Source organism: Centroberyx affinis, unplaced genomic scaffold (genome assembly GCF_046629955.1).
Source record: "Centroberyx affinis isolate AG114_WGS23_722 - 3 ecotype Tasmania unplaced genomic scaffold, CSIRO-AGI_Caff_v1 ptg002930l_1, whole genome shotgun sequence".
NCBI lineage: Eukaryota > Metazoa > Chordata > Actinopteri > Beryciformes > Berycidae > Centroberyx > Centroberyx affinis.
Window position 1 is genome coordinate 368,243 of NW_027281049.1, and position 22,570 is coordinate 390,812.

General features: G+C 41.6%; 3 protein-coding genes across 5 annotated transcripts; 2 read left to right on the forward strand and 1 right to left on the reverse strand.

Moving 5' to 3' along the window:
* Window positions 1–540: 540 nt before the first annotated feature.
* Window positions 541–3,687, forward strand: lrit1b (leucine-rich repeat, immunoglobulin-like and transmembrane domains 1b). Its single transcript, XM_071536736.1, has 4 exons — window positions 541–662; window positions 1,072–1,532; window positions 1,924–2,229; window positions 2,389–3,687. Exons 1-4 carry the CDS (start codon window positions 541–543, stop codon window positions 3,453–3,455), a joined length of 1,956 nt encoding a protein of 651 aa, XP_071392837.1. The 3' UTR covers window positions 3,456–3,687.
* Window positions 3,688–5,344: 1,657 nt separating this feature from the next.
* Window positions 5,345–8,314, forward strand: LOC139658608 (leucine-rich repeat, immunoglobulin-like domain and transmembrane domain-containing protein 2). Its single transcript, XM_071536739.1, has 3 exons — window positions 5,345–5,454; window positions 5,695–6,476; window positions 6,798–8,314. Exons 1-3 carry the CDS (start codon window positions 5,345–5,347, stop codon window positions 7,583–7,585), a joined length of 1,680 nt encoding a protein of 559 aa, XP_071392840.1. The 3' UTR covers window positions 7,586–8,314.
* Window positions 8,315–10,448: 2,134 nt separating this feature from the next.
* LOC139658602 (cadherin-related family member 1a-like) lies at window positions 10,449–21,133 on the reverse strand. 3 transcript variants are annotated; one of them, XM_071536734.1, is made up of 18 exons: window positions 21,073–21,133; window positions 20,815–20,817; window positions 20,514–20,609; window positions 19,937–20,082; window positions 19,797–19,847; window positions 19,405–19,494; window positions 19,191–19,277; window positions 18,522–18,638; window positions 16,689–16,832; window positions 16,485–16,563; window positions 16,233–16,333; window positions 15,928–16,131; window positions 15,109–15,261; window positions 14,799–14,963; window positions 14,029–14,096; window positions 12,862–13,090; window positions 12,318–12,572; window positions 10,449–10,982 (listed from the first exon to the last, which is right to left on the reverse strand). In XM_071536734.1, exons 1-18 carry the CDS (start codon window positions 21,131–21,133, stop codon window positions 10,449–10,451), a joined length of 2,583 nt encoding a protein of 860 aa, XP_071392835.1. The 3 variants fall into 3 exon arrangements, with proteins under 3 accessions (XP_071392835.1, XP_071392834.1, XP_071392833.1); XM_071536733.1 differs by lacking the exon at window positions 20,815–20,817; XM_071536732.1 differs by lacking the exon at window positions 20,815–20,817 and having other exon boundaries at window positions 21,064–21,133.
* Window positions 21,134–22,570: the final 1,437 nt, after the last annotated feature.

Genomic DNA, 22,570 nt, shown 5'->3' on the forward strand with positions numbered 1-22,570 from the left:
AATGGAAATGGTGGAAAAAAATGTCCAATTTAAAATGTGTTGATGAACGAAACATCTTACAAAACGTATACCCTACCTAGAAAATACACAGATTAAATATTTCTAAAGGGAGAAAATTAAGTTTCATAATCATGATCATAAACCATATTCAGCGTAGAGAATGTATTTCTATAGCCAATGGGCCTGCACTGTGCGTGTCTTCACAAAACAGCACTTATAGCTCCATTTAAAAGTTGTATGTTGTGCCCATAATTAACCATCCAATCAACTACTGAAAAATGTTTCCCCTATAATGAAAGTAAAACTGCGCAGCCTATCAGCTTCCAGGAAGCAATAATCGTGTGAATGAAAATAACCCAAGTCCCTTCACTAATCCCTGCCTATCCTTTTTATCTGAGGATTCAGACCAGTCAGAGCAGTATGGAGCTCTGAGCCTGCAAGACACTACGATGCATCCGATGTCCGGTTAAAGCAAGCAGCAGCGCGTGCTTTATATTTGTAGTTTAGTTGGATAGAGTACAGTAGCTTGCGGGAGAAAACATGATTCGACATTTTGCTGTGGGGTTTTTTTTGGCATTACTTTGCTTTCCGCTGCTGAGCAGTTCATGTCCAGCACAATGCAGCTGCTTCTTCCACAAATTAAGCGACGGATCGAAAGCAAGGTAAGAAAGGAGCAATTGTAATATTATTATAATATTACTGTACATTTCATTATCAGTAGGCCTACATGTAGTTTGTTATTTCTTGTGGTGTAGACTACTAAATTGAGTTGCACTGCAGCTTTCTTCAGTCACTCTCTATATAGTAAAGGATTAACTTGGAGTTGCTCTTTAATCTTCTTTGCTCGTTAGTGACCTATACTGTTTTCCCTCAAATGTTATGGAGGAGTGTTTAACAAAACAGTCAGAATTTTTTTTTTCATTATTAAATCCACTTATTAAATTCCACTAATCCATTATTAAATGTGCAAACCCTACATGTTTCATTATTATGTAAAGTAGAATGCAGATAGAGAATATTGGTTCTCTTTCACGTGTAATTCTAAATAAATATTCTTCATTTCTCCTGTAGGAGTGTGCTTTGCAATGATCCAGAGATCACTGTGGTCCCTCCAAATTTCCCCACTGACACATCAAAACTACGCATTGAGAAGACAGCAATCACCAGGATTTCAAGCGAGAACTTCCACTACCTCAACAACTTGGAGTTCTTGTGGATGTCTTTCAATTCACTGAACTCACTGAATGTGGACAGTTTCCGGGGTCTGTACAGTTTGGATGAGCTGAGGCTGGATGGCAACTCCCTCACCTCTTTCCCCTGGGCGTCTCTGACTGATATGCCTAACCTGAGACTTCTCGATTTACACAACAACAAGATCTCGTCCATCCCTAGTGAAGCAACCATGTACATAAAGAATATAACCTATCTGGACTTATCAAGCAACAGTATGGGAACTATTCCTGCAGAGGTCCTCACAATGTGGCTGAGTGTGAAGCCATCCCAGGACATGGAGTCCTCCAAACTGATTCTCGGTAAGGATCAAGCTGCAGCATATGAGGACACTGGAAACTATTCTTTTTAAGCTGCCCTGCATGACCACTAGTTTTGTGTTATGCAATGTACAGTGTCTTGACACCGTCACCATGTAAAATGGTGTTAGGGATTAGTCTAATTATAGCTATTGTGTCCAGTGTGTCAAGTTGTCACACTAGTTCAGTTAATTTAAACTTAGAACCATAAGTCCTTGGTTTTAAAATGACTTGTTACCATTGGTTGTCCCTTGTGGAGAATGTGTGAAGGAAAACATTGAGGATAGATATACTAATAGTAGTTCAGATGAAGATTCTTAGTTAAAAATTTTAGTTTCTTTTCATTTATTGCCTGAATATGTATCACAGTTGTCACACTTGGTTTCCTCTGCAGGTCTCCATGACAACCCGTGGCTGTGCGACTGCCGGCTGTATGATCTGGTTCAGTTTCAGAAGTCCCCATCATCCTCCGTGGCGCTCATCGACACCAGGCTGAGGTGCGCTGATCCGGAGAGCTTGTCGGGGGTGCTCTTCACCGAGGCGGAGCTGCAGAGGTGCCAGGGGCCTCGGGTCCACACCGCCGTGGCTCGCGTTCGGAGCTCCTTGGGCAACAATGTCCTTCTGCGCTGTGGGACGGTTGGCGTCCCCATCCCCGAGCTGTCCTGGACCCGTGCTGATGGCAAGAAGATGAACGGCACTGGTGAGTTCCGCTAAAGTAATTCCAGACCTGCCTGTTTGCCTAAGATTAGAACAGTAATATCTATTTCTGTCATTGTGTAGGTTAAAGTGACAATGAGATTAAAGTTTGACTTTTTGGACCAATCCACTTAACACTGGACTGTTTTTTCTGTTTTTGCAGTTCAGGAAGAGATTTCAAAGGAGGGAATCATTTGGTCGATTCTTAGTGTGCCTGCTGTCGCCTACCGTGATTCCGGAAAATATGTTTGCAAAGCAACCAACTTCGTGGGGACAGCAGACGCCATCATCTCCTTGGTCATTACTGACTCCTTTCGGTCAGAGGAAACAGGCGCCGTTTCTAAGAGACCCAGAGGGAAGAAAACTGGTGGCATTGGAAAGGCAGCATATCAGGAGAAACTTATTGCCAGATATGTACCTCCACCAACCACCACGGCTGCCCAGCCCATCATCGAACCCCTCAATGGCAAAGGCATCACTGGGAAGTATGAGATCGAGAGCTATAGCATTTCTGACAGTCTTGCAGAGGGACCAACCAGTGCATCCAACACAGCTGGGCCAATGGAGGTGGAGAAGGATGTTCTGAGCAACTTAGCAGCCAATGCCTCCTCCTTACAGCAGGCGCCAGAGAAAAGGATAGTGCGTTCAGTTAAGGTGATTGGTGACACCGACCATACTGTCTCTCTGAACTGGCGTGCCCCTACAGCCACTAACACCACAGAATTCAGCGTCCTATATGCTATATTTGGTGAGAGAGACATGCGTCGTATCAATGTAGGTGCAGGAAAGAACCGGATCACCATTGATGGCCTGGTGCCAAAGACAAAGTACATTGCCTGTGTTTGCGTCAAAGGCCTGATCCCGAAAAAGGAGCAGTGTGTAATCTTCTCAACAGATGAGGCGGCCAGTGCCAGTGGCACCCAGAAGCTCATTAATGTAGTGGTGATAACTGTGGCATGTGTGATTGCTGTCCCCCTGACACTGATTGTCTGCTGCGGGGCCCTCAAGAAGCGCTGTCAAAAGCTGCTGGGGAGGCAGACCAAAGAAATGCAAGACTCCTATGTCACGTTTGAGACCCTTTCCCCTGGGACCAAAGCTAAAGGAATGGAGGGGGAGTATCTGACGAGGCTAAATCCTGATGAGTCCAACAGGCTTCTCTCTGCAAGGTCTAGCGTGGACTCGGAGGCCACGGCCAGGACTGAGGGACCACCAAACGAGTACTTCTGCTGATACCAAACGTATGCCTCAACTGTCGGAGGATGCACTATGCTTTCTAAGGGCCTGTGATGTAAATAGCTACGCCACTGCGCTCAGAGACTAAAGTAGCGAAAAAGACTCAAATGACTCCCTTCAGGGGTCTTCAAAGGACATTGACAGCTCTCTCAGCATCGGATGTATGAAATGATGTATTATTTTACAGCCTTTGGGAATACAGGCCACCATTGATGTGGTGAACTGCAAAAAGGGAAATAAACACTGTAATATGATTTCACTATTTAAATGCAATGTTTTTAATGTGTAAAAATGTCTTTTGTATTTGTCATGCACTTTTAAAGGGGACGTTATGCAGAAGGATATTTTTTGAAATGTCCTAAACTCTCTGAAACCCATTTTAGGAAGGAGGAGCCCTCCTGAGATGTAACCTCAGCATTCTGTTTAAATCTTTACTTAATAAAATGGTGTATTTGTAGAAATGATGAACCGGCAATTGCTAGCCTATTTTGCATCAGTCTATTATATATTAATGTGCCAGGTTTACTGTTGGGCTCAATTCCTAAAATACAGTATATTTTATAATGTGTATATTTATGACCTGAGATATGTATGTGTGAATATATGAAAAATAAATATTTTTATATCAATACATGTTTACAGGCTTTTTTTTTTTTTACTTCTCAAAACATTGATTTAAAAAAAAAAAAAAAAAATCAATATTAGAAGACAGAAGCAACAAATACACAAAAGTAGCATCCTAATGAATGGAAACATTTATATTATGCAGAATATACAGAATTTACAGAAGAATTACATTTTTTGTGTGGTAAAACCTATTTGTTTTAACCTGCTTGGAGCAGCAGATGGGTGTTTTTTACGGGATCAGGACAATTCCAATAATGTCAGGCATATTCTTCTCAATAACAAAGGATAAATCTACTTACAAATATTTAACTAAACTTCCTGGCACTCATTGTTCTGTCCTTTGTGCCTAATTAGACTAAGTAGCATTTAAGTAGACTAAAATAAACCAGAAAAAGCATTTATAAATACTATTTGGCAAATGTCTGCACTTGATATAGCGCAGTGCAAGCAAACTAACTATAAACAATGACCAATACTCAATGCAAAACTTATATCATAATGATATTGTGATACTAGGTTATGTGCCTAGTGTTATTGTTAAGATCTATTCCACTAGACCAACAGGTTACCTACATTACAATAGTTTTTTCTACCAATACAAAGGATCTGATTGACCTATCTTTTTTCCTTTTAACAGCTTGGATATTAGAAGAAAATGTTAGAGAAATGTTAGATATGCGGACAAGCAGTATTCCACTATTGATGGTGTCTGTATTCACACATGCTTTCTATGTTGATTCTGCCTTTACAAACCGAGAGATAACCAGCGTTCAGATTATTGAGGTCAGATTACAGTAGTTTCCAGACATCTGTCTCTCTCTCCCGCCCCCCCCACCTCTCTGTTATAGCTAAGCCTGATGGGCTCTGTGTCCAACCCTCTTAATACTGACAGGCCTCCTGTCGTGTCCATGGTAGTGCTTTGGAAGGGAACACATAAATTAAATTAGACTGATACAAAGCATTTTGGGCTATACCTGAAAATAAAACCGTATGAACTAATTTTAATTTTAATGTAACTATAACTATTGAATCTTGATTGTACGGTTGCAGAGAGCGTTTGCATGCTTTTGAGGAGATCTTACAATAGTTATAAGACAAAGTGGTTCATTGCTAAAAATACACAATTTCCGGTGTGTCTCACATGTCACTTAGTGTCTTAAGCGTTGCGTCAAGGCAGATTAAGGTAATAGGCTTTCTCCTGCCCAGCCCCTGGGCATGTCCTGCTCAAACAGGCCTATTTCACATGCATCCCTAGGAATATGGACACCTTTTATGTTACATTACGTATTGCTTTGGTATTTTATTTCATCACTCCTGGATCATCAACTTGTCTGACCGGTTGCTCCTGCACTAATGACACCTTGGGAAGGTAAGCGACCATGAAACCTGTACTGTTTTTAAGTTGTGGGGCATTTAGAAATAGAAGTAGGTTATGGGATAACCACGGCTTTGAGTGTTGTTGTAAACCTAACCTACTACACCAAATAATACTACAACCTACAACTGATACCTAGAACTTTGTATAGACACTGTATGAATGTTCAGTAACTCATCTTTCATAACCTCGTCTTTCCTTTTTTGTTAATCTTATCATTCCTCTTTATTCTAGATCTTTACTTTGTATGGAAACCTCCATGGGACGCGTCCCAGAGGATCTCCCAGATGATTTTACTAAAATTCGTATTGAAAATTCCCACCTGACGGAGTTACCCCGCGGATCTTTCTCTAAAGTCAGTACCTTGGAGTTTCTGTGGCTCAATTTCAACGACATCACCCTGATGAACATCAAAAGCCTGGAGGGGCTGGGGAACCTGACCGAGCTGAGGTTACAGGGGAACAAACTGAGCTCAGTACCGTGGACAGCGTTCCAGGACACGCCGAAACTCAAGATTTTAGACCTGAAGCACAATCGTCTAGACGTGCTGCCCGAACACGCTCTGAGACACTTACCAGGTCTGACCTACTTAGATTTATCCTTCAATCAGCTTAGTGTCATATCAAAAGATGTTTTCATTAACTGGCCCCTTTACCGTACATCAGAGAAAGCATGGGGGAAAGAGGGGATGGTCTCCAATGTGGTTTTGGCACTGCATGACAATCCTTGGTTGTGTGATTGCCGCCTCAAAGGCTTCGTTGAATTCATCAGGGCAGTCAGTCCTCCTATCATTCTGATGAACTCCTATTTGACGTGTTCGGGCCCCACCTCCAAGGCCAAGAAGTTCTTCCACGAGGTCCAATTAAAAACATGCATGAAGCCAGTGGCCTCTGCCCCAGAGACCAACATCACTTTACCTCTGGGGGCAAATGCAACGCTCACATGCTTAGTCAAGGCCAGGCCAGACCCCACCATTCAATGGATGTACAGTCTGAAGATCATAAGAGGATTTGCTGGTAACATTTTTTTTTACTTCTATCATCCATTAAACTGCTGCCAACCCGCAGTAGGAGCACTTACCATGATATCATATCTACAACTTGTGGGCTGCGTTTGCTGTATGAAAAGATTTAGAAACAATAGGGCCAGTACATAATCTATGGCCTGCTTACATTTCACATGCACATGCTGCTAGGCCTGAATTTCTGTGCCAGATGTAAGCAAAACATGTGGCATGTGACTCGCACTTGCACAAGTAAATGCAGTAGACTACCAGGCTGACCTTGGTTTGTTGCTTTTGATGCAAGCCTGTTTTTTTCTGCCTGTTTTCCTTGCAGCTACCGAGACACACGTGGATGAGGAGACCATCAGCTCCCAGCTGCTGATCCCTTCTCTTCATCTGGCAGACAGAGGCCTCTATACCTGCATGGCCAACAACTTCATTGGGAATTCCTCTGTCTCTATCACAGTCAACACCAGGTCCCTCAATGCCTCCACTCCAGTTCCCCCACCATTCCCTATGTTGTCATCCGATGACAATGTCTACATCGATATCCGCATTGCCAAGCAGACGGTGTACGGCATCACCCTGGAGTGGTACGCAGCCACAGACAACCCAGCAGAAACCTGGTTCACCATCCACTTTGGCAAGTACGATTCACCCAAAAAGGAGATGATCTACATCGGGCCCGGCATCAGCAGCTACTCCGTCAGCGACTTGCTGCCCGTCACCAAATACGAGGTGTGCGTGACTCTGAAAAACCAGCCACCCCGAGAAGGCCAGTGCATCGTGTTCGTGACGGGGAGCGACATCAGTGAGCTGGAGCAGAGGGAGAGGCTCATCCACATCGTAGTCATCGTGTGCGCCATGGTGCTGGCGGTGCCGGCCGGCATGTACGCCTGCACCACAGAGGCCAGGTTCAGCTGCGTGGAGCGCTGCACGGATCTGTGGAAGAAGCGCAGGCGGCACGGGGGCGACCTGCAAGAAATGGAGAGGCAAGGCACCTTCGACAGCCTGCAGGCGGCCAGCGACGAGGGCCTGTGCAGAGACTCAGGAGAGGACAAGATAAAGAGGCAGCGGTCTGAGGATAAATGCAAAGGAGGCAGTGCAGCTCAGCTATATTAGCATTAATATCAAAACCTAGAAGTGTATCTGTAAATAAAGTCAGTTTTTAATGAGAGATCTGCTATAGAATGTGTAAATCTTAAGCTGTCACCTCAAGATGGAAATGCCTTTCTTCCTTATTGCTAGGGAGAGTTTGTTATTTATCTGTGTAAATATTCAACAAGAAGTCAAATGTTTGTTATAAAATGTATTTGATACTTCTTTGGGTACATTTTTTCTTAATCTTTTGATACTGAATGCAAAGTCATGCTTAATTAAAAAGTAGTAAATCATTGGTGCTTACATACTGTATATTTTTCTTTACTATTGTTAACTTCACCAAACTGTAAAATGTAATGGGGTTGGGCTTTGTGTGGGTTCATTAAAGGAGACTGAAGGTATAAGAGGTTCAAACGAGAGGATAGTAACCTTGTTTTTTTTTATCCACGATTTTTTTATTGTTTTAATCTTTTTACAGATTCCATTCGCTCTCTTGTAATGGCATAGAATGATGTATGGATTAAAGAGGAGTTAAAGACGAATGCTGAGACACTCTGATTTTTTAGCACAATCACTCAGAGGATTTGTTACATAAGCAGTGTTTTCCCGTGCGTTTATACATACACTGGTAAGGAGATTACAGTGCTTTTCTATCTGAATCCTGTCAATCCCAGTGTTTTAACAGGAGAGTAGGACATGATATTTCCATTTAATGACAGGCCCCAGCACATGGCATCTACACTGATTATACAGGCAAATGGAGTGCATATCAAAAACTGATTTGTTAAATGTGATCATCATTTATATTGCTATGTTCAATCAATGTACACCCATTGGCATGACTACATCATATATCATAATTTGTATGTATTTTGTTAAGTAACGAATAAATAATGTTTTGATGACTCCTGAACACTTTCTCAGTTGTGTTTAACTCTTCATTCTGAGCTTGCCTCCTCAATCCACTAACTGTCACTAGTGATACACTTCAACAGCAGCCAGCAAAAAGACATAAGCCAATTATATGAGGGCATGACTCCCGGGGCAGAGGTCTTTGGGTAAATAGTCTAGATTGGAGATTTGGAGGAGAATGAAGGTCAGTCTAATTCAGACTGGAATGTAATAATGTTTTTGAAAGTACAAATACATAGTCCATCCTGATATGAGGAGCTGTCTATATTGTGTATGGTGTTGGGTCTTGGCTCTTGAGAACATATAGGTAATAGTTATTTCCTTGAATTAAATTGGCTACCAGTTGAAAACAGAGTAACCCAACTTAGGCTCAATACAGTGCATAAAGTTCAATGACCAGGATCTCGAATACCTATCAAGCTACTTTCCAGGGTTGACTTTACACAAGCTTAGCCAATCTGTATCAACCAAAGTTCAAACAATGGTCAGGTCAAACAATGGCTGCTAGATTGGGAAGTAGAATTTGATGGTGGTTACTGTTGGCAGGTAGTTATTTTAGTGCTGTGTGTTTATTATCATTTTGCACTGAATCATAATGTAGCACATATCAAAATTGGTATTTTTAATTCATATATTTTTTATATTGTGTATTAATGTTGATCTATACTGCCGATACCTTTTTTTTTTTTTTTTACCTTACACGTTAGAAATAAGTCTCTCACTTTAATGTGTTATCCTTGACTGTACTTTAGATACATTGTTTTTCTATTAATTTAATTTTTACATTTGTAAACTAAAATAAATAAACTCAACTCAACTAGACGCACAGATCATGGTTATTTTCAAATATTTATTCAAAATCAAGACCGTACAAAGACAATACAAAGATGTCACTTAAAAGGGACAGGCAATTGTAATATATAGTTGATTAAGATATTGACAGATAAGAGATATTCATTACAGCAATGAAATAAATTGATTTGCCTACATTTGAAGGCATTGAACAGTAACATAGACTGTGTTTTATACGTTGATCCTTAACGCTACAGACAGAATGGACAATATCTACATCTAGAAGGGAAATGTCCAAGCAGTTTAAATACATAGATGAGCTTGAAGATTTCAAGCATATGACTAATTAGATTATTTACTGCCGTAAGAGGATACATTCATGTGAGAGGGCATGTCCATATCTTTTCATATACCTGTGCCCAAAATAATGAAAACAATACAATGCTGTACATTAAAAATTGACCCATGTCATATAAAAGCATCTGTCTAGGATAGCACAAACACTCGTAAGTAAATAAAAGTAACATACAGTAGCTGTTATTTTGAAAGCCTACGGTGGCACATTATAATAAAAAAAAGCAACTTCTTAGCTCTCAAGCAGCTGATATAACACAGTAAAAAAAGATTACTACTACCTTTAGCACTTCATATTAAGCAGTGGTGTTTGTCATAACTGTGTTATTCAGCTGTAAGCTCCGGTATTGGATGCAGTCCTAGTTGTGTTCTTGAAAACATTACAGGGTCTTCAGCGTTACACTTTTCAGGAAATAACAGCAACATATGTATACACAGTAATTCTTAGTAATCCTCTCCCCCAGGCAATTTACAGTAGTGGTTCTTACTGTTGTTAACATGATGTAATCCTCCTCAAGATGGCAGTGTGGTGAATTTTCTGGTAGGATACCGCTGACAGACTCAAGTTCTTTCCTCTGACTGGCTAAGCCATATCAGTCAAGGTTGCAATGCAGTTCACTTGTGCAATATCCAGTATTGAAACACAACTGTTTGTATCCCCTTCTGTGGTACCCCCTCATTTTAAATTACCCATGATAATTTAAAGGTAGGCCAACCCAGCAGATCATCATGTTAGGTTCAGATGAAGCCTCTCAGACAGCAGATGAACTAAGAGCAGTAGAACCGTCATGAGATCCAAATGTCCGCAAAAAAGTTTGTCAGACAGTTAGTAATAGCCTTGGTTGTTCTCAATGATTTTCTGCTCCAGCTTCATTTTAAGCTCTGACACCAAGGCAGAGCTGATGTTCCCCTCTTTGCGGCGGCTGGGTTTTGATTTCTTGGAGCCTCTCAATGCCAGCGCACCAGAGATGGTGGGCACCGCCCGGGGCCTCTCCGTGGGCCGGGTGTTACAGGGGGGCGGAGGGGGCAGGCAGGGGGGTGGAGGCTTCTGTCGGGGGCTGCTGATGCTCCGTTCGGGCATCTTCTCCGGACCGCCAACAATGAACTTATCTGCAGGGTTGTCGCCTTTGAAGAGGGGCATCTTGAGGTTCCAGGGCTCGGGGTCCCTGGGTCGCCTCCGAATGATGCGCCGCACCGGCATGATCCTGTTTGACTTTGTGTTGCGCATGTACATAGCCGTAGAGATCAAGACAGTCACTCCTACCAACATGCTAATGATACCAGTGACCATGCCTAGAGCTTTCATAGGATTTTCCCTAGTTTTCATTAAAAAGGCCGCCATAGGCCCCTTGAGAGGAGTCTGTAAAAGAGCACAAATACAATAGTTTTAATCAAGTCCAAGGGACTGAATTCAAGCGTTAAGTCACCATTTGTCCAAAGCATGCAAGCATGAGAGATGGATGAGCAAAGCACTGACAGAGGAGGCCCAGACAACATGTCTACTAACAACGTAATGCTTCCACACACACACAAACACTCAATCATCCATTCGCCTCTGTCCTATGGGACTGCTGATGCAAAGCTAAGAACTACGCACAACACTAGTTGTTGGGAATGCGTCTGGCAGTGCGGTGCATTAGGATTTCTCTTTGGCATGTGCTCTATGGGCTGCACAAGGATTAACTTGATAGTAGTGTTGTGCTGCGATGATACTGATGATAACGAGACCAAGTGCAATACACATTTGTGTGAAAAGTGGAGATTAGTTGAGCAAATATGGGTTTCAATCCCAAGTAGACCGCTCCATCTTAGTCAGTTAAACCACTTAAACAGCCAATAGACATGCTCTCAGGTAGAAAAAATAAAATTAAATAAAATTTAATTTAGATGAGATGATGGTGTTGTGGTGGTGTAATAATATTATGAATATAATTAGTATTAGAGTATTAGAAAACTATTATTATTCAATATTTTCCAATCAAAATGATAAAATTGTTTAATATTGGGCATGGTAAATAAAAAAAATATATCTAAACTGTCTGTCATATTGTAATATCATTCCTTAAAATGTGCTCCAGTACTCTTTTACAGACAATAGAAAACCAGTAAAAAAATAAATATGTTTTTGTAAAGTTTGTGAATGCATTTTGAAGTATAGCTGCAGATATAAAATATTCCTCACTTGACCCTGCGGACGACTTTAATGTAATTACTCTCGGGGTTGATTCTGGACTTTTTCACTGCATTGCAGTAAATGATTGTGGATATACAGATCGTTAATAAAATGAGGGAAACGACAATGCTGAGACAAATTCCAAAAACAGTCAGGGGACGCTTGCTGAGGCCCATGAAGTACGCAATAATTCGAGCTTTGATCTGAAAGCACAATACACAACAGAGAAACAACACCAAGAAAAAAAAACATAGGGTGAAGAAACTAATAAACGGTGCAAACATATATTACAGGAATATGGGTTAATGTAAATGACTGAAAATCTTAAAGATGCGGTGAATTAAATATGAGTGACAGGTTGAAACAAGGATGCTCAGCTGCAGGTGCATAGCATGAAAAGAATATTATCAAGTGGTAAAATAGCTTGAATCTACAGCCCATGCTGCCAATGATGCAGGCTCGGCATAGTTACAGCGCTGCAAAGCATGCTGAGATAGGCCAGCGCAGGTAGGGGGGTCTTACCGCCTCAGTGATATCGATATTGACCACCGCTGTCGTGCTGAAGGACGGGGAGCCTCTGTCTCGGGCCTGGACCACCAGAGACCACTTGCAGTCCTTCTGCTTGGTGATGTTCTGCACGATCGCCATGGACTTGATGTAAGGCTTCAGCTTGATCTCCCCCGTCTCGGCGTTGATGTCGAAGGCGTTGTCGGGGTCGGCCGTCATGATGGAGTACTCAATGACGTTGTTGGGAGACTCTGCGTCTTCATCCACCGCCTGTAGACAGCAAAACAGGTGTGAATATGATGTAGTATATGATGTAGTATGGTATATGACATCTATATAATGGTATGTAAAGAGACTTGGCTGTGATAAAGTGATATATAAAATAAACTAGATCAGTCTAGACCAGAATTTCAGTATATCTGTCCCTGTATCTGTGCAATGATCTTGTAAAAAAGCAATCACATTGAACAAACATATTACAACACCTACACTGTTTCTACCTATTGATTTAGAATTAGATTTTGAGTTGTTGAGGAGAAAAGGAGACCACATAATGTACCTCTATTTTGACAGGTGCACCAATAACCATGGTCTTCTCCAGCAGTTTGTCGTCGAACTCTGGAGGATGGTCGTTCAGGTCGAGGACGGTGACAAAGACTTCGGCCAAGCTGTACTTTCCCTCTGAGTCCTCGGCCTTGACATAGAAGTTGTATTTGGACCTGACCTCTGCGTCCAGCGTGGCCCAGGGCTGCGTGTAGATGATGCCCGATGACGGGTTAATCGCAAATCTGCAGTCCCAAATAGAGAACGTATTAATAAAAACCACAGTTGTCCATTTTATATGAAGTATTGTCTGCCCCAGTGAGCCTGGTTTCTATAAAGGCACAAGAGATATTTACATCACATCCGTATTTCTAAATGTGTCCTTGTGGTTCACAGTTTTCCGTCCTTTATTGCCAAGAATATGCTTGTAAAATGATATTGACGATTCATAAGTTGGTCTTTGATTAAAAGTCTTGGTGGGAAAACCGTAATTAAGAAGAAATATATTTAGATTTTGTTAATGGTTAACAAAAGTTGATTAGATTACTTTTTTACTTTTTCTTGTTTATCACTGTGACTACATGGCTCCTATTCAGCCATTTTCTCCCATCTTTCTCTACCTTTTCTCTGTGAAAATTAACAAGTTGCCTTGAAACTGATAACTTTCACACAATTAACTCAACTCTCTGCCTGGAGACAAGCATAAATTTGCACTTTCCATTTACTGCATGCTGCCTTGCTTTTCAAAGCTGCCGTCTCCGTGGCTCCAGCTGTCACATTGCATGTTAATTGGCTCTCCCTATGTGAGACAGGCCAGGCTGTCTATTTTTTACCCTCCAATCCAATTAGGAGATTAGCCAGCATCTTGCTGCCATCTTAGAGTAAGCTGTTTGTGCAGCAGAGGAGCACAGGCTGGGGCCAATCATACTGGTTTCCTGCGTACCTCTCCCATTAAAGAGGCAAACTGAGATGAGAAAAGACTGGTCTGTTGTTAACTGAGTTTACCTGCAACCCAGAGCTGGATCTACTCAGTACTGAAAATCGGTTCCCTTCCTTGGAGTCATATCCCCATAAAAGTGACATTTTAGCCCATGAAATGCATTTAGAACAGTCATGGTAACACACGAGTTAAGCATCTGATCTGACTGAACCTAAACTGGCAGGAGTGTAGGGCGCTACTTACAAATCTGATCCTGATCCATAAATCGTGTATTTGACTTCGCCCCAAGGCCCTGAATCTGGATCATTTGCCTGTGGAAAAATGGACAGAGATTAGAGGGCCAATACCTGCAGCACACATTCCAAAGTGTGAAAAATTGGACACCTTCTAAACAGCATTATTTACCAACCTGATAACAATTTTAGTAGAACTGCATGGAGCAATAATCATACAACAACACTGTCGTCAGGGTGGGCGACAAAACCCCTCAGCCAAGGTAGCTGAAGGCTGTCCATTTAGATGATTGGAGCTGATTAGGATAACCCACTAGAGTCTTAAGCTCATGTACAATAGGTTGGGGGGTTGACCCAGCAGGGTCTGTCTACTATAAGTCTGTCCCTGGGGTGAGAAAGAGCAGGGAATGAGCCATCGGCCAATACGATTAACCTTGAGGGAAATTAAGCTTTTTACTCATCAGTGCTTCGCTTGGAAAACAACACAAATATAGCCTGGTTGCATGGTACATAAATTGTAATGGAAGTCAGAAATGTGCCAGTATTTTTCCAAATACACCTTGAGGTATAACAGAGAGCATATGCCAGAGTGTCATGTGAATTTCATAACTGGCGACAACAAAAGCACAAGCGCCGGGTAACATTGAGCTTTGTTGTCTGGCAACAACCTGCTTTCATCTAATGAACTGCACCCAGTAATATGCATTTATTGGGGGATTGGTGGATTATATAATCATATTTCGGTGGGGTTAAAGCAGAGTTTAATCTTGATGGACTCACGGTTACGGACACAACGTTAGAGCCTCCAGGGGAGTTCTCAGGGACCCTGGTGATGTAATACTCTGATGTGAATTTGGGGATGTTGTCATTTGTGTCCAGGAGGTTAATCACGATGTCAGCTGTTGCACTGAACCTCTCAGGCGTGTCGATCTCCACTGCAAGCAGCTGCAGAAACACAAATGAAAATTGTGATTGTGCCATTTCAATCAGAACAGAAATGATTACTGATAGTAATAAATAGCGGTAGAGGGTAAAAATAATATTTTCAGCTAATAACCGCAAAGAGGCCAGACCAAATACAAAGTCTGACCTTGAAAGTTAAGGTTGCTCCCTTTTCGTAGTCGATGCCAGATGTGTCTTCCACAATGATGGTGACCTGCGCTTCATTGAGGACGGTCTGAGGAACCACCCGCAGCACTCGGCTCGGCCCCACTAGCCTCAGTTTGAATTTAGCATTTGCTCCCTGTAAAGAACACACATCCAGTCTATAAATTTACATGAATTAGTAAAAAACTAAAAATGAATCCAAAAGTGCACCTCGCCAGAAATACCTATGAAATCAAATAAACCTTTGATTTCATAGGTATTTCTGGCGAGGTCAGATGCAAGATAATGACTTGAGCAAGCCTTGGCTGGTCTAAAAGGGAAAAAGTCTCTCTGGCAGATAATGTGACATGAAGCATTCAGGCAGGAGGGCTAATGGACATGATGACATAATGACAATTTTATTTTTAATTGTTTATTGTTTATTTTTAGTTTATTGTCCAACATTTTTATTTTAAATGGGTATTACATAACTAGACATAACAATGCTTGTGGAGGCTGGTTAGCAGACATTTATGCAATGTTGTACCCAGAGGCATTTTAGTGTATTGTAGTCTATCGCAATTCTTCCATTTTGAATATTAGAGCATCATTTTTAGACAGAATATTGTTGTTTTACTGTGTGTTTAAGACCAAGTGTGTTTAAGATAAGTTATTGACAAGCAATAGCATGTTTAAAGTCAACATGCCAAACTGAATGAATGTTTTGTGAAGTATGATAGGAGTGTACAGACTCATGGGACCTGAGAAATGATGGTGTATGGAGATCAGTGACAGAAATATGAAATATGAGTAATTGTCCTACCTGGTCCGAGTCGTTGACCGTGATCTTAAAGCCCCTGAGGATCTCCCCTGCAGGAGGGTGTTCATACATGGTGACCTCAAACTTGCTCTGTGGTCCGTTCTCCCCGTAGAAGGTTGGAGGGTGGTTGTTGAGATCCACAACGCGGACTGTTACCATGGTAACGCTGTAGTCCAACAGCTGGTCATTTGGGCCTATCTCCGATGCCTGGGTTTCAAATTAGATTCACACATTCAACAATGATCATAAGATCTACTTATACTATGAGATGACTTTGTAGTTCCCAAGACCCAAAGAGCAACTGTTACCTTGACTTTAATTTCATATAATTCATTTTTCAGCTGGACTGGATAAGTTGTCAGGCTGATGCAGCCGCTTGTGCTATTTATGTCAAAGACACCATCGCTACCTGAAACAGGAAAACAGAAAAGTGTTAAATTAGTTTGAAAAAACACCTGCAAGTACCATAAAACAGGTTACAATTATGTTTAATTGGAACAAAAGATAGTTCAAAATGGCATTTATTTCTTATTTTGAAAATAGTATTTTATTGTGCTTACCGTTGATAATAGAATAATATATGGCATTAGGATTGCCTTGATCTCCATCTTTAGCATACACCGTGAATATTTCAGAACCCTAGAAATAAAAATGACAACATATTCAAATATTTACATATTCATGTAGACAAAAGCAATAACATGCAATCAGCTGCACTGAAAAAACGCAGCATGTTGATATGGAGAGAATGAAGACAGACTTACAGGGACTGAGACCTCGTAGATGTAGCCAAAGTAAGGGGTTCCTATGAAGGAGGGAGGTGTGTCTTGGGCATCAACTACATTGATTGTTATGGTGGCTGTGGAGGTCAACACCTGGTGCTTCTCCTTGTACTTCCCACCGCCATCCTGAGAAAAGAAACAGTATGGCAGAGGGACAGTTACACCATGTTTTATACTATAATAGTAACTGCAATGGAGTGTTTAAATGCATTTCACCACTTCCACTCAATAAAATAATAATATAAATTAGTTATTTTTAGGATCAGAGTAACCAGCTGACTAGCCTGAAGTGGTTTGGCAGAAGATGGGGATTTCAAACTGGTAACTAGCTATATAATATTATGGAAAAAAAAAAAAAAAAAAAAAAAAAAAGATGATGTAATGATGGCACTAAATCCTCACATTTGCAAAATGGTCCATGGTTTGAAATGATTTCATTAGGCACATCTGTTCATTTGAGCTATAGCCTGACTAGTGAATGATGCAGTATGTTCTAATATAATGTTCCACTTTGTTATGATGGTGACCGTCTCCATTTAAAACTAATGTAAACCTCTTGTTATCCACATTTACCAGTAACCTAGCATGACAAATTAAATATAATTAGAAACATCGGAATGTGTAATTTCATTTAAATATCATTGCTATCTATGCTAATCATGTTATAACGCTTCAGGGAGAGCGGGATATGCTGAGACACTTTTTACACTGACTTTCTGAGGAGAGAGAAATGTTCCAATCTCTTTACCAAAGTGATTCACTTCTAGTTTGGGATCTTGCACATCTATGGACATAATATCTTTCCTGAGGATGCCTCTGTCTCAAACTTAAGAGGTTGATACTTTTTCTCAATTTAACCCTGGGCTTATTAACTCTGATTCATTCCCATCTTTATTACCAACATTTATGGGGGTCTAAACACTTTCTCTGGCTATACCCACTCTCTTACTAACCAATATGTAGACCTACTCATCTAATATCAGAAATAGAGAAGAAATCGACATAGAGCAGTCTTTACAGCAGTTTTTGAGGGACTGTATATATACTGCGTGTTACTCCACAGGTATTCAGGGCTGAAGGTGGAGAGTAACTAACCCTCTCTTCCACCTCTTTATCATATTATGGCTCACACTGCGAGCAACGCAGCAGAAGAGAGCCAAAGTCCATTGATATCCTATAGAGCTGAGCGACCGTTAATACATTACTTCCATGTGAGCTACCAGGGAAACTCGGCCAATGTGTTGACGGTCAACAAGCTCGTCAATTGAGAAAGGTTAGCCACAGCTGAACTTGGTCACTGGCCTTGGTCATTCATGAACAATAGTTCCACCTGGCAGGTGCAAAATGGATGAGAAGTTGACTTGCCTACAGCCATTGAAAGCTTCCCAGTTCTCTACAACTTTTATGGGAAAGACTCAGGAAGAAAAAGCCTCTAAAATGATGATTGGAGAATGGCTGCATCCACTGTTGGAGTTGAAGTTAAGCTCTGAAGTCATTTTCTTTTCTTTCTTTTTTTCGATTAATGCAAGGTTAGGGTTAGCGCTTACTAGCTATGCTAACTCATCAAAACAATGTAATGCTATGAGTATGTTATAGTAATACCAAAGCAGTGACAAACACATAATTTGCCTGTTCGAAACTTTGCAGCTGCAGACCGCTACACAGATACCGTCGAGGCCTCTGGCCCCGCCCACAGTCTGTCAGAATAGAGCGACACTTCAGCCAAGCTGCTCGCAGTCTGAACGCATGGTTAGACCTCCAGAGAGGATCTTTGCCCTGTATATCAGAATAGCATTCACACCACCGCCCTCTCACCTTCGCAACCACTGTCACAAAGTGCGCGGGCGTGGTCTCGTAGTCCAAAGTCTCCCCAGGTTTGATCCTGAGGACTCCACTGTGCCCATCGATGGTGAACTTGGCAGGCGGTGAGCTCTGTGTAAAAAAAAAAAAACACACAGTCAGCAGTGATTAGAGTAATGGAGGACACACAGGTGTTTGGTATCTACTTAATTTAGCGCTATGAAACTAATCGCTTAGAGTGAGTATTTTACAGAGGCTGTTTTTCCCTCGCCTTGCCTCTCACTTCAACCTTGACACTTTCCCCACACCTCTGGCCCTGCGGCGGGACGGTCGTGTCTCACTGTTGACACGTGAACAATGACAGCTACTGCGCTGTCAGTTGTCGGCCAGGAGCGACCCTAAGCTCCCGCTAAGCCTTCAATGCCTTGCTCAAAATGTAATTGAAATTTAATCCACTAAAGTAACACCATTTCCAGACTGCTCTCCCGTACGAGATTAATCTTTCCCTCCGCACACTGTTCTATCACTCCGATGCCCTTTTCCTCCCTCCACATGGCAGCGGCGCTCGCATGATGTCAGCGCAGCCGCCGGTCTCAGCCTGAACTCTAGGCCATACCAAGCCAGTAGACAGTGTTACTGTGCTGGATGATGCTGTATTGCTGGCTATCGATGGTTTAGTGTTACCAGGAGGAAGTATGAGACGCTGCCTCCAGAGCCAATATCTTTATCCACTGCTTGGACTCTGTAGATGCTGCTGCCTGGAGCCGTGTCCTGGGAAAGAGAGAAAACATGGCAATCAGAAGGCGTTTTCAACCTTTAAACCCACGTTATTCTCCAGTGTTTGACTCTACTGACATCAATACACTATGGTGTTAGCAAATGTCTTTATTTTACATACCTCTGGGATATCAATGATGAAAGGCAAGTTTTGAAATTCAGGTCGCTCATCGTTGGCATCAGTGATAAACACTCGTACTGTCTCAACAACCTGTAAACAGGGACAAGAGACAATGTCTCAGCCGCAAATGAACTCGTATGGTTGTGTAATGTAAAATGAATGTCCATGCAGATTTCAAACAAATATTTGAGTTGATTTCCAAAATGCTATGTCCTTTTTGGAAGATAAATCATTCCCTGAAGATGATCATTCAATATGTTTAAAATATAGAGGAGTTACTCTGCCACTCTGTTGTAAAGTTATCATTTTGTCAACTGCAGACTTAAGTTATTGCCATTTCTTTAAATGGCTACCATCTCATTTTGGAACAAAACACATGATTGGAAACTCACTTTATTGGGACCATCCGTTATGCTCACACGCACCGAGATTTCATCTTGTTTCTATAAAAAAGAGGATATTGTCACTTTATTGTCACAGTGGCGACAGGTGATTTTGTTCCACAGTAGTAGAATCTCAGTGACAGACTCACCTCTCTGTCGAGCTCCTGAATGAGAGTCACGTTTCCTGATTTGGGGTCCACTTTAAAATATTCTCTGGACCCCTTTTCAAAAGTCAGGCCGTATCGCACAAAGTCCCCCTCTGGATCTGTGCCGTTAAGAGTGTATATCTGTGTCCCTGCATGGAAACAGTGACAGAGAAAGACAATAACTCAAACTGTTCTCCATCAAATAGCCTACAGGAAAAACATTACATTTCTGTGTTTGTTTTAATTATGCAGAGAAGGAGGTTAAATGCCTTCATTTCATTGCTGTACTGATTGAACAAATCCATTGTTCCGTATGAATAACATGTGTGATAATCAGGTAAGATGAGCCACTCCCCATACTGTTTTCTTCCCGTAAATCTGGATGTACGTCACAATCCATAAGGTATTACAGTGATCAGCCTGAGCCTCAATAACAATGTGATAATTTCATCACTGCACTTTTGCACTTAAAATAAATACATTTAACTACACCGAAGTTAATGTTCTACCCCCTAAAATAGATCTTAATAACTGAATCATCGATTGTTACAATCACCATTAAACCGCATGTCAGACTTACCAACTGGTGTATCCTCGGAGATGCTGAACAAGGCCATATTCCCATTTGTACTGCTGGGGCCATTATCATAAAAATATGGAGCATAGTCTGATTGCCCTTTTTGGAGAAACAGATAAACATGCCCCATGTTATTTGAACAGAACAGAAGTCATAGTATATGGCATTACCGATTCAACATGCTACTTTATATACTGTGTGGACCTGAAAATCATACAGAAATCTCACAGGCATACAGGCATATAGTCTAATTCTATTTTTAGAGGAAATCTTCACACAATTAACAGATATTTGTTGCACTCACTTGCTAAAAGGGCAGGAGCCGAAAGCAGGGGGGACGAGGACGGAGGTTAAATATTACATTTATTTTGGAATTAAGTTAACAATATCACAACAAAAGCACATCATCACACATTTCTATCTAAAGCACAAGCAGCATGAACAGTCTAATAAGATGGGCATGCCCTCTGTGTTAGAGGATTAACCAGATAATGTGAAGGCAATACACCAGCGAGAAGTCTGAGCCACACAAAGACAGAAAGAATAAAAGAGCGGACCCTACCCAAGGTGAAGTGAACCAAGATGAGAAACAGTAAAATATGCGTTTTCTTTTCCTTCTTCATCCTGGTGGGGCGGTAAGGCTTGGCTGGCTCATGTGGAAGGCTTTGGGGAGGGAAGCGAGCGGCGAGTGTCGTGCCCTTCTTGGAGGCGTCTCAGCGGCTCAGTGCGAGACGCTGGAGCAGATTCTCAGGCACTAATCCAGTGACGCATCCCCTTCACTCCTCAGACATCTTCTGCCACACCGCTTTCACTCCGGTTGTGGCTGAAAAGCGCACGTGGGAAAGGAGATATCATGTTTCACACAAGGCGGTGTAATCGCACCTCAAACACACATGTGACAGTGTACATGTGAGGTAAAGCCAGTGCCTCTCCAGGATTACAGTTATATCAGAGACTTTATGACAGAATGGACTTCTTTGGGCCATTTACTCAACTGGGAACACACTGGGAATCTCTTTAGACAGCCTGGGACCATTCAAACATCCTTTCTTCTTCTGCCTGATCTTTTAGTTTTTAGGGCCCATAATCTTTGTTACACATAAGTGATTCTTTGTTTGTAAGAACCTCAACCAGTAACACATTTGGCTCCTGTTGCTGGGTTTTTAAAGCGTATTAACCACCTGATTCGTTAAGTCACATGTGTCAAGTCCCACTGGCCTAAGCTTCCCATGCCCGCACTCCTTGGCAGCTCTCCAACCAAGACAAGCCTGAGTTGCATTTGTGGACCACTGATGGTCTTAGCCAAGAAGCCTCCTTTGGCCTTTGCAGTCCACTTTCCCGGGTGAACCCAGTGACCCGTCAATCACTACACCTCAAAACACACAACTACCACTGATCCGTCCCATGGGAGGTGTCAGAAAGTCACCCACATCGTTAGATCTCGAGTTTTTCAGTGATCTGTATGACGCAGGAGGCTACTTCTGCGTAGCCTGAAGCTCATATTAGTGGAGCACGACATTTTACGGTATGTGTTTATAGCAAAGCACTGTCAAAATTTGTGAGAAAGCTCCCTGGAATGCGTTATTTGCAGCTTAAAAGTAGGTGTCATGTCAGTGCAAATTCGCCTCAGGTTCAGCGAGGTGTGTGTTAACAATGTTGATTTACTCACATAGAGGTGCGGTCACGTGCGCTTCCTCTATTCACAGGTATAAAAATAGTGTTTGACGTTCAACGACACACTCATACAACGTACCGGCTTGCAGCCAGTTAGAAACTTGCTCTTTTCTCTAAAATAAATGCAGAAACCATGGGCTTTGCTATGTTTATAGTGGAGGTTGACAGCCATTTTGGTTAAACAGCAATAAAGAAATATTGAAAATGAAAAGCTAAAAGGTAGAAAATATATATTGATAAAAGAATAAAAATACAGATTGACTTGCTCAAGAAGTATACAACCTATAAACCAATCAAAATGTGAATTGATAACAGTGTACTGTAAAGGTGAAAGCCTATATGTAAGCCTATTTGTATAAGCCTATATATATAGCCTATATATGAAA